The following is a 12776-nucleotide window of genomic DNA, read 5'->3' on the forward strand; positions in this document are numbered from 1 at the left end:
TCAGGTATAGCTATTACTTCTCAAGCTATCAAAACAAGTATGCAAGCACTGTTCATACAAATTAGCTAAAGGGAAATAAGGTTTCACAAAGCACCCCCACAATTTCATTTTGCTCACAGTCTATAAGATTCAATCTGATGAAAAATATATTTCAGAAGAGCTCCCAATTTAAAATCGCTATCTAACGAAAGAAAAGAATTAGGAAAACAGAAGTTCTGCAGGGTTGTTAAGCCTTCCATAGTTACTATCACTTTTTGTAATACTTCTCTTTTTGGGGGGGGGGGGGGATATTACAAGGTAAAAATATTTATACAATTTTTTCCTGAAAATCTGTTTAGCTCTTAGCTAATATTCCAGTGTAGGTGGAGTTGGTCAGAAAGTCTTTTTAGTCTCGAGCAGCTGATATTAAAAAGGAACTGGATGGCGACATATGAATGGACACATATGTAGAAGAAATAGTAAGATTCAAGTAGGTTTATATGTCCTAGCCTCTTACAATGGCGTAAATCATACTAGCAAAGACAATGGCCTCAAAGCAAAAACTGAAGAAGCTGCTACTTTCAGCACCGCATTTTTGGCTACATTTTACTGCCACCTATTGTAACTTATGATACTTGATATTCAGTCCAATGTAAACGCTTTTAACTCATTTAGGAGTCTTCTAGGAATAGATGGTGAGCTTTTGGGAGCCAACTCATTTGAGTTCATCCCAGCACAGTCAACATTTAGTCGCTGCTCAAATAAACAGAAAACCACCACCCTAGATACTGTCTTAGAGCAGTGCTGAGGGTGTTCACATGTAGGGGAGGGAGAAGAAGAAAGAGAAACAGAAGAGACTCATGTGTACACACACACACAGAGGCCTGGCTTATGGCCTGGTAGTCCTAAAAATGTAGCCTGCATCAACTCATTGTGGTCAAACTGGCGTCTCTGCACAGACCCAGAGCAGGAAAAAAAAATCCCTAAGTCTCACAAGACACAAAGTTAAGGCTGCCCTAAAATAGAGACAGAGAAAGAGAAACAGAGGGTTAGTTTTAAACCCATCTGTATAGAAACTTGTGTCAATGAGAATATAAGATATGCAAAAACAATATGAAAACTAAAAAATCAACAGGTTTGACATTTAAAGAACACTCCTATTTCTTTTCCCTCAAACACAAGTTCATTTGCTGTTATACCATCAAAAGTCAATATTAATTTGTTCTTTGAAATGCAGAGAATATTAATGCTTTTATATATTTTGATGCTTACATATATATACACTTTTAACAGTGAGACTGTGAAGGTAGACTAAACATAAAAATCTCTCCTATACTGATATTCAGCAGAGCATAAGGCAAAGCAAAGAGTACTCTGAAGCCAGGAACATGCCTGTGTGTTCAGAACAAGAGCAGCCATCTAATAGGCTAGATGCTGAATTTACTATCCATATCTGAAACAGGAAGTCTTCTTTCCTCATTAAAAAGAACAGAGTGAACAGAATCACAAAACAGAAAACCTTAATTCAGTATACATCTAATATTTACTGAATGAGTAGATGACACTCATACATATTTTATCTTTCCAAAGTAAATTACATTTAACCTGTCAAAAGGCAGCTCGAAAAAGGGGCACAGAGAGCAGATGGAGAGCACATGACACAAGTTAAAAATAAATTCTAACAAAGTTTTCCTCACAGATATTCCAGAATACAAGAGAAAAGCAAGTTATCTGGCAACACAGGACAGTGGCTGTTTATTTACCTGGCACTGGAAACCAATAATAGCATCACACTGGCTTCTGTCCTTACCTGCCTCTGAGCCTCAGCCAGGTTATAGGGCAATGTCCCTTCCTCCAAAGGAGCAATTCTTTCAATATCAGCTAATGTCATGCGCCTGGGGAAATAGATTCAGCTTAACATTTGCTTAGAGATGAGTATACAGATCACAAGAAGTTACCAGCACATGGCCACTACATTACACTCCCCTGTTCCCCAACACCACCTCCCACCCCTTCCAAGAGGAGAGGAGGAAAGGCAAGAGAGGAGGATGGATAATTCTCCACTTACCCCCGTGGCTCATACAGATCTGCTAACTGAAACAAGATGTCAACTTCCATGGGTGTAACCTGACCAAATTTCTGAGCTGCCAGAACAAACTCCTCTGCAACAGAATAAAAATACAGAAAAGAAAAACTAATCAAACCAGAACAAATAATCCGGAGCACCCCAGAGTTGCCTTATATTTTAGTATAAAAATATATGTATATTAGTATGATGAGGGAAGGAGAAGGGGAATATGGGTGACCCACCACTACATAAATGTATGTTTTAAATGGTCTATCCTTCATGCAAGTAAGTACAACTCTCTGGTCTTAAAGCTTAACACTATCAGCAGGATTTAGGATATTTGACATACGGTATCAATCAGTCGCAGGTCAAAGGGAAAAAAAAATACTAAAAAGCAGGCAGAAAAAAAACCAAAACAGGAGTCAAGAGACGTGGAATTTTTCATGCACAGTCCCAGTAGGCTACATTAATGAAACTTTGGCATTGCAGAGGGAATTCTCTATAAAAGTGGTTAGATACAGCAGATAACACCTTGTTCCAAGCTTGTAGATCAGCTTACTGTGCCGCCAATACAAGTTTATGGAATTCTTCAACTACCCTTCAAGGTCACTTTAATAGGCTGCCAATTTGGCAGGAGTCCTAGGAAGTTTTTTAAACTTTTAAATATCTTTACATACTTTCCTCACCCTGCCCCCACCGCCAGTTTACTGGGACCTTTTTCTGATTGAAACAAAATGGAAAACCTGGAGGGTGGACTCCAACAGGAGTGTACAAAACTGAGTGGCCTACCAAGGAACGCTAATGAGGCAGGCTTTCTCCCCCTCTCATTGATTTAAAAGCACACAGATGAGGTCTTTCCCTCCACCCACCCCAATCAAAGTCCCAAGGAAACTTCCAGACTGCAAACATTTCTACCAACCCTTAGTGACTTCCACATCTTTTCTATTCCCAGCCAGAGTACTGTAGATCTTTCTAATGAGCTCCATGTTGTTAAGGAGAGAATTAAATCCATTAAAATAGGAAAAGCTGACCTGATGGGAAGTGGTACCTCCAGCAGCCTACAGTAGAGACAGTAAAAGAAGAAAAGAGAAAGGAGACTGTTACAAGACTAAGAAAAATCCTTAAATAAAGGTTTCTAAACAATATTATTTTACAAGAGCAACAGTAGCACGGGCTGGCTTTAAAAAAAAAATATTGCAAAATAAAGAAAACTATGAAAGATTCTTATGTTACCGAAACTAATCATGATCAGAATGTAAAACTCTCTCCACCCTACAAACCTAAACAACCACATATGCAGGATTATAACAACATAACTAGTAGTAATTTACAAAGTTCAAGTTTCAGTACTGCTTCAGTTGGAAATGTTTCATAAGTCGGCTTATTTCTAGTAATGAGGAAATCTACTTCTACATGTAAAGTGTATTACTATACAGAAAATTTCCACAAAATCAAAACATATTCTGAAAAGGTCAAATGAAACATTTAAATTCACAGGCATTTCAAGACATGGAAAACCAGCAGTAATCTCTCAGGCTTATATTGGGCAGTGAACTAAAATGGGAACAATAAGATTCAAACAGTTATTCATTCTCAAATGAGAACTGAGCCTAAACCTTCATTTTAAAGTGGTGTTTGGTCTACGCACAGAAAAATTATTGGGTCAATTCCCTATTTAAAGTATAAGATCGGTGATGAAAGAAATATCTGAAAACAATGCATAAGCTTGCCAAAACCTAACTGACCTGGAGGGAGAATCAAAAATCTTATCTCATATTTTGTGAGAGAGCATACAATCCAGTAAATCTGATAACAAGACTGAGGAGAGAATCAAGGAAGAAAGTATCAGATCCCACTGTCAGTCCCTGAGTCTTCTGGCTATGCTTTTTGCTGTATATATCTTCCAATATTCTGTCCAGGCTTTGCAGTTCTCATCACATCACACATCTCCCTGGAATTCTCCCTTGCAAGTCAAAGCAGAACAGATTTCTTTAAACCTGGATATGGCCAGACAGTGGATTACTTGGAAAGTGCTGCTACAAGTTGCAACTGTTGCCAAAACCAAATGTACCTCTTTTTCTTCCAGTGAAATTGCAGAATTGTAGTATTTAATTTGGTTTATGCAGTTCAAGCTGAAAAAAAGTACACTCAACTGTAACAACTATCAGTTAATATACAGTGAATGTCCTTTGGTGATGTTCCAGTTCATACACTGTCCCAGGTTCTCAGAAATTACCCTCAGGAGCTTAGAACTGACATTACAAAGCAGGACAGCAGGACCTTTGAGGATGACTTCCTAAGTGGGATGCAATGGCATTTTGACATATTTGACACAGTTTCCTATGACGGAATGACTGGAAATAGACAAACTACATTTGTAGGCCATTATTTTTCAGTCCATCTTCATGCTTTGTCCTTTGTCACAGCAGACCAGGAACACTGAGGATACATATTCTCCAGTAAGGGTTAACTTTCATACATGTAAATAATAAATGCTGAACTTAAATCCATGCATCCATACACTAGATTACGTGCCACATACAGTGGTTGAGGTATATAGAAAAGGCATCCCACATCCATATACCAAGTTGGAATACCAGAACTACTCACAGCTACTAGGCATTCTTCCACAAATGGTGTCAGCATGTGTGGCCGGATAGTGACCATAATGTCCCTGAAGTCCATAGCTGTGACTCTTCCAGACTGAGCATTGTCTCTCTGCACAAAAGCTTGTTTAGCATGTTCTAACTGTATCTCCTGAAGACACATGGGGGAAAAAAAAAGTTAGCTTCAAAATCATCACCTTCATAGTTACATTTTATATTCCTAAAAGATACCTCATACACAAAACACAACTACATGTAATCTAATTTTAATTGGATATTGTATGCGTAAGTTTCAGACTTTCCTGTCAGTGGCATATTCTATCACTGAGTTCAGTATCTAGGACAACTATCGTGATTTCTTTGTTGTCTGGACATTAGATCATGCAATTCATTTAACTGAAAAATAGAGGACATGTATCAACACACCAGTGCAGGTAATCCCCACTCATGAACATTAAAGTGTTCCATGATGTGCATCATACAGTTTATTGCATGAGTCAGAGCAGGTCAAAATACTTTGTGTAAAAGCGTTTGCTACTCCCTGAACGAAGACAATGCAATGACCAGAGATTTTCATGTAGAGACCCACTAATCTTGAAAGCATTCCCTCAAAAGCATCCTCAGCATCCTCATTTAAAACATAAAGTTATTTGTCTACAAAAGACACCAGCAGTTTAATTTAGAACTCCTTGTATTGTGACTGATTAAAGATCAGTTCTCAATATTTCAGCAGTAGTAACAGGCAGAGATCAATCATAAGCATTATTTGATGCAACCACCTGATAATCTCATTTTGTGATTCAAATGTACCCCTGAGAGAAGAGGGAAGAAAAAAGGCATTTAATCTCTCAAAACTGTATCTTTTTCTACTGTGGCCTTCACCCTTTCTTCATAAATTACTGTTAGACTGCTTTCTTCTTATTTTTCATTTAAAAGGAACAATCCTGCACAGATAGTAACTTGGTAATACATGTAGGTCTTTTGTTCAGTTCTATAGGTTTGCAAAAACCAGAAATAGCTTTTGGTGATGATGCAGTTAGACTTCCCAATCTATATTTCTCTGCTGAATGAAGGAAAACAAATCATTGCCATGTCCTCCCTTTAAATTTCAAAGCTTATAAAAACTTCTTCACAGAAATACAGCGCTTAGTCTGAGTACATACTCATAATCAAATCAGTTATTCAGAAAATGGAATCAGAGCAAATGTATATCAGCAATCCTAAGCAAGTCCTGCAGTGCATCGTGACGCTTTCTGTTATTTCCATTATATTTGCAAATATATGCTTTAGAAATCATATTAAGCCAAGACTCAGGCTAGTCAAGAATCACCAGCACAATGTATTCACATATAAGTTGGTATTTATCTCACAGCAGCATCAAAGGGAATAGAGAGTGGAGGGAGAAAGGAAAATAAAGCTGGTGTAGGATTACACCTGTCGGAGGCCTGCAGCCACCATACCTCCTTCTGCTCATTCAGCTCATGCCAAAGCCATGGATGCACAGCTTTTTTCATTTCAGCCTCCTGACCTCTCCAATTTTAATCCTAATTTCTAACAAAAACACTGTACCCTGAACTGAAAGGCATGATGAAAACCTCCTAATATATTAGGCAGAAGGAAGAAAGGGGTGGCGTGGAAAGGACTGACCAATGTTTCAAAACTGCATTTCACTCACAGAATTACTTTTTTTTAAATGAGAAATGCTTGTGGGGGTTATAATTTGAAGTGTTACAATTTCAGTTCTGTCACGTTTCCTTTACATTACAGCCCCCTACATGGAGGTGTTACAATTCAGCAGTAATTCACTGTGGCTGGATGCAGCCATGTAAGCTTATGCTTCACTCCAATTGTGACTGTAATTTCAACAGAAATTTGGAAGCGAGCAATTTTGGGAGGTCTACAATGGGAAGAGCACATGAAGACAGAAACACTTTGTCAGCCTGAGGCAGGCAGCTACTCGGGAGGCAGAGAACTCTGAAGAGGAATCAGGTACGATAACTCTTGTATTCCTAAACACTCACACCCGGCAGGTGGAAATGTATGAACAAATAAATTTAATTTAGCAGAAGGATTACACGGGAAACTATGAACATTGCTTTCTTCTCTCATTCACTTTAACCACTAAAACTGCTTCCAGCATTGTGCTGGCAGAATCCAGCACTAAAACACAGTAGAAAACCTGGACACCACTTGCAGAAGTCCCATCTGTTCCCATCTGTGTACACCCGTCAGCGAGTTTGGAGGTGCACATACCGCTGGTGGGACCTTGGCTGACAGCAATGCCTCAGCCTCAGAGCAAAGCAGGGCTCATGTTCCAGAGAGATACGTTAAGCGCATGTTTCTTGTCATCACCAGCTAATTGCAAAAAGGCTGTTAGTACTACAGCTGAGCACAAGCCAAAACAACCCATCCCCTGCTTGCTAATGTGATTCCTTTCAATCTTCTTCATACATGTGGAATCCACTAGAGAGAAGAATTACCCCACTTGGTTAAACACATGGTCAAAGACTCAGTGCTTCCATTTGCCCATGTTCATGTCAGATAGGAAAGAGCCACTTAGCTGTAGATAGGCAGCAAGACAAAACTGAATAGGATGATGTCAGTTCTGGAACTCCCTCTTTGTACCTCCTCCTTAGTACAGAAATTAAATGGTTTAGGCATACTGCAAATAGATAGAGAAGATTCATCCCACCTTCTCAGAAACAGAGCGTCTTTTTAGGACAGTTATTTTGAGCTGTGCTATGCATTTTCCGGTGCACCGAGCAGAAAAAAGCACAGGGACCTTCAACCACATGGTATTGCCAAACCATGACAGCAACATGGCATACAAGACCATGAGGACCATTACATGGTAAGATGTTCAGTCTCAAAACTAAATTTCACCTATAAAGTCTGTCACAGAAAAAAGACATCACTTCTCTAATCGCTGTACATTGCATAACAACGTAATAAATTCCTAAACTGTTTAACTCAAAAGAAAGGTTATCTATTCCCTCAGTCTCCAAGTGTGAAAGTTAAGACATCTCACAGCATGACTAACTACATTTCAAAATAAGGCTCACTAGCTACTAGCAATTTATCACGGAAATCTTTATGAGATCTTCTAACATTGCCTACACTGTGTATATGCAGCTAATACAGAAAATACCACCTTAAAAATAAACAAAAAAAACATAAAGCCAGTTGTGGTGTTCAGAGATGTTATCTGACTTGCAATAATTTTTATATTTTCACCTATTTCAGTCCAATATTGTTTACCTAGACAGATTAAAGAAATACAAGCCTCACTGCAATACACATTACACTTCCTAAAGAATCTTCTCCAATTAGAGTTTCTATAAACTTATACATACTTGGAAAACAAGCTCCTCCTTGATGCTGGAAGTCCAGAATTCCTCCAGGTAGGTAAGACTTTGTGAAAAATTAATTTGCACATCATGGCAGGCATGCTGGCACCACAATTTTCATGAAATTATTTCCTATCTAGAGATTTTAGCTCGGCTTTCACTTACAGCTCATTAAAAGCTTCTTTATTTTCCCCTTAGACAAAAATAGATGTTTGGGTTCCATCCCAATGGATCCACAAGTCATCAGATACAGCATAATCCTTTCCACTGGAGTAGATCCTGGGGTTCAATTAGAAAGAGTACTACTTCATCAACTAATATTTTGGGCACAAATGAATTCCCAGACAATGCAGAAATGGATTTACCAGTCCCACATATAAGCATATGTTTAAATTTATCCTGCAGAATAGATTTTACATGCTGAGAAAGGGGCCAGTGTTGCGCTTTGTGAGACAGACTTGCCACTTAAGTGATGACAGAACACGGTCATATCCAAACAGATAAAATTGTGGAGATATATGAGCTAATTTTAAACTAGCAAAATGATAAGGAGGGTAAACAACACAGCTTGAGCTTTGAGCTGATGCAAATAGATTGTTAACTGTATTAAAGCCAAGCAGTTTGGAGGCTATACTTTTGGGCATCTCTGTTACTGTACACAAAAAAAAACTGCTGGTAGGATATAAGTATTCAGAATCCCATATAAACTCTTCTTACTTGAAGCCAGAAGAGTTCCATCTTGTGCGTGGATAAAATATACTACTGTTATTTTTCCACGTACCTTTCAGCTTTGCCAGAAGTGATGATTAGCCCAGATGCTGCGACAGATAATGAATATGTAAAAACTCTGTGTGGCGTAATAGGACCCAACGTGAATGAATTTGAATCTAGCTGGATTATTTCATTAAAAGTTGCAAATTGCATTGTACTTACAAAGCAGTACCTGAAGCGCCTTACAGAACCATCTGGTCCATGTTAAGTGCAATGTAAAGAGCATTCACACATCAGGAATGCAGAAAGGTAATTCGGTATCCGCTGTGGTCTCCTGCTGTCTAAGGTCCAAGGTCTAGACATCAGACCAAGGAGGCTGACTCATGCACAGGCAGAATGTCAGAAGGAAAGGCTGAGTACCAAAGGTTACAGAGCTTAAAGGAAGATTTCTATGCCTGTGAACATTAACTCTCCAGTTTGGGCCAAGTGTCATTTCTGTGCCCAAACTTCAGTATCTGTAACGCATTGCTGCAAGGGAAGAATCAGCAGGGAAACCTGGGTGCATCAAAGATTTACAGTTCTAGAAAGTGGATAAACAGATGTACCCAATTACTGTGACAGACTGAGCATCCTAACAGACTGTACTGATAGCAGACAGCTTCAGCAGTCTTAGGACAATCCACTTATGGGAAAGTTCTTGCTGTCTGCACCAATGGTGAGAGCATTTTTATTAGCAGCCTTAGAACTTTTTCTGAATGCATCTCACCTCTCTAGAGGACACCCAGAATCATCACTCTTATTCTCCGGATTTATGCTCTTCCTCCTTCTATAGATCATCACCAAAAGGGGTGCCTGGCTCACAAGGACCACTGATGTGCTCCAGCATCTTTTATTCTGCAAGGCAGCTAGCTAAGATTCACTTTTGCAGTAGAGCCAATTGAAAAATAAAACCAAAACAACAAAGAAAAAGAGGCAGGGGCAAGACACACCAAAAACAAATACAATTCTCCCCAGAATATGATCACATCCAAGAAAAGTCATTTAAGACAAGAAAAGAGGGATACCCCTCCACAAGGATGAGAAAGCCTGGTAGTTAGGACTCATCTCCAAAATCAGGAAACTCCTGTCTCAGCTCTTGCTTTTCTTAATTTAAAAAAAAAAAAAAACAAAAAAAAAAACACCATGAAAGAACCCAAAGACACAAAGAAAGAACTCAATCTTTCACAGGCCAAGCCATGAGGCTACAGGCTCTTTGAGGTCTGTGGTTTTAATCCCTTTCACTGTTCTCCCCCCCCCCCCTTTTTTTTTTGTGAAAAACTGTCCTTTTCATTCTGGATTTTATTTCAGGTTTTCCTCAGATCTCTAAACAGACAGACACATGAGGCAAATAGGAGTGGTAGTCTGTTAAAACTGTGATTTTAATCCACCAAAATCAGGATACATAACCAGAGCTTATTCTGTTATTGCAAGGAGATCCTAGAACACCAGAACATGCAGTCAGAGGCATTTTTTCCTAATCTAGTAACACATTTACTTGTTTTATCCAAACCTGGTTCTAGTTCACTATTCTTCAGCTACTTAGGAGTTACAATAGTCAATACAAAACCTAAGGGAATACAGTTTAATCATGTGATACCTGACGTCCTCTTCATACCAAGTTAATTAGGCTGTTCTACAAAGTCAATTTGAAACATTTGTCTCAATAGCATTATCTTAATTATTCCTCATCAAAATGATACCACCTCCTACTGTGAACTAACATACTTGTGTAAACAAGAAAAAAAGAAACCTTGCAGTCTTCAAGCAGGTTCCCATTTTAAAACTCTCTAGTGTAAATACTAATACAAGCATTAAGTATTCAGAAGGAATACAAATAAGAAACTCACGTGTTTCACCACTTCAAGAACCACTTTTTCTACTGAAGACTATTTTTTACAGTACTGCTGAAATGCAGATAAACTACTTTTTTTTATTAGCACAATATTTTACGTTTTGTAGCAAAGAACCCCAACGTATGAATAGCCAAGAATTCCTTGCAAAAGAAAGATAGTATTTTATTCTCTATATACCACAAGCGAGGCTAAGTAGCATTTCTCTATCTGAGATACTCTTAATTCAAAAAAGGTCAAAAGTAAAGAAGTACGTGTAAAGGGCTTACAGCAAAGCATCTTTATTGGATATCACTGAAGTAAACACATGTTTGGTAAACATGCTGCTTACAGACAGAATTATTTCTTAATACCAGTCTGACAACTGGGTTCAAAATGCTCAGTACTGTCATGTAACGTTCTTTGAATCATGGATTTAAATATACAGGAGATTTTCAGAATTAGAGGTCTAGGTTTTTAATTTCATGTCTGTTTATACAACACTTTAGAAAAGATCACCTCCTGTACACAGCTGCCAAAAACAAAGAAGTAAAAACCCAGCTAGCCTGAATCAGCAGTTTTACCATAAGCATATTGTATTTAACAACACACTATTATCCAGCACTCTGACTGTAAAAGACTACACTTGGTCTATCTTTTAACTTCCCTACCAGCGTGGTACTTGACAGGTTTGAAATAGTTTCATTCTTACATCCTTCTTATTGTTCTTGACAAACTGTATTGTATTAGACCCACCAGTAAAAACTGGGTGAACTCTGGGTATGTTAGGTGTCTTTTTCTATCCTTTCCAAAATGCAGCTGTACGAACTCTGAATTCCAGTTAAAAGGAATGTGCTGATGAATCGTGGTCTGGCCAAAAACTTGCTTAGCATCCTCTGGGAAGAAAAGAAAAACGTTCATTTAATAATGAAATAAAATAACCACAAAAGACAAGCATATAAACAAATATGACATTTTCTAGCAGGAAAGTAAATATTGTTCACATAAATTAATAACATACCATAAAGCAAACCTAATTTTTTTCCTTACCAAAATCATCATAAAGTTTCGAACACCCTCACAGTCTCTGAATAATCTTTGTGATTTTTATACTCAAAGCATTTGCCTAGAAGAGACTCTAGATACTTGAAGTTTCCAATTCAAGCAAGAAAAGACTAAAATTAAAAGTCAGCTTATAGAAACAAGACTAAAGCTAACCAATTTCCAGCATAATCTTTCCAAGCTGCTAACAATGAAAGTTTTGTGTGACTATAATTCAGGCTGTTGTCATTATTCCCAGAGTTTTCCACGTTCAAACAAATCAACTACAAAAATACCAGAATTTCAAGATCTGCTTTTCTGTAGTTGGCGCACTGACATGCAGGACAGAGAACAGGGGGACATAGCAGGCAGGAACACAAACTTATCACCTCCTCCAGCACTAAGCAGAATTTAACCCTAGACCTCTGCTACAAGGAGAAGGGCAGTGCAACAAGTTTGTTTAATCGCAACAAAATGCAAGCTTCATAGTTTAGTAGCCATAACTGGGCAACGGCCTGCCAGAGGTTTTGGTAATACATGGCATTTTTGGTAAAGAAACAACTATTTGAAACACACCAAGTTATACAATCATTAGTAAGTACCATACATTGCTGGAACTGGACAGTACATATTTTAACTAATGGAAACAGCAACAAGACCTGAGGAAGTACCCGTCTCACATGATAGTGCCCGCTTCAATGTGACAGTCTGTCTCAGCCAAAAAAACTCAGCAGGGAACTTCTGAAGACAGGGTTCCCAACTGCTACAAGCCTTCCTAATTGGTGTACAAATCTCTAGCAATGCCAGCCAAGAGCCAGTTCTTGTCTCCTGCTAGTTCCTGCGGGCTCGGAGAGCTGGTTCCCAGGGCACACTCCCTACCCACAGGCAGGGCCAGGAGCTGGTCTCCTGCTCCCTTCACGCTTTGTGGAATAAAGACCAGAAGCCCAAACCCCAAGCTCTTGTCTGTCTCTGTGAGCAGCAGAGCTGGAAGCCAGTTCCCAAGCATGGCTGGTGCCTGGGGTCAAAGAAATCACAGGAACTTTGTGTCTGGCTGTGTTCAGAACAAGCTGGGAGCCACCTTGCTGGAGCCAGCCTCTGCCTACCAGGCAGGCCTGGGAGCTGCCTTCCAGCTCACCCCACTGCCACAAGTGAGGGT

General features: G+C 38.9%; 1 protein-coding gene across 3 annotated transcripts in view; it reads right to left on the reverse strand.

Moving 5' to 3' along the window:
* SLC25A13 (solute carrier family 25 member 13) overlaps nucleotides 1-12776 on the reverse strand; it is a 100101-nt gene that overhangs the window by 38705 nt on the left and 48620 nt on the right. For all 3 annotated transcript variants that reach the window (XM_061468533.1, XM_061468531.1, XM_061468532.1), the window contains 5 exons: nucleotides 11336-11475; nucleotides 4658-4804; nucleotides 2967-3105; nucleotides 2048-2141; nucleotides 1790-1874 (listed from right to left, as the gene is read on the reverse strand). In XM_061468533.1, coding sequence (XP_061324517.1) covers nucleotides 1790-1874; nucleotides 2048-2141; nucleotides 2967-3105; nucleotides 4658-4804; nucleotides 11336-11475 — 605 coding nt within the window. The remainder of the gene's footprint in view (nucleotides 1-1789; nucleotides 1875-2047; nucleotides 2142-2966; nucleotides 3106-4657; nucleotides 4805-11335; nucleotides 11476-12776) is intronic.

The sequence above is a fragment of the Pezoporus flaviventris genome, unplaced genomic scaffold, assembly GCF_033815535.1.
Source record: "Pezoporus flaviventris isolate CSIRO_AGI_PZ_B2104156 unplaced genomic scaffold, CSIRO_AGI_Pfla_v1 ptg000047l, whole genome shotgun sequence".
NCBI lineage: Eukaryota > Metazoa > Chordata > Aves > Psittaciformes > Psittacidae > Pezoporus > Pezoporus flaviventris.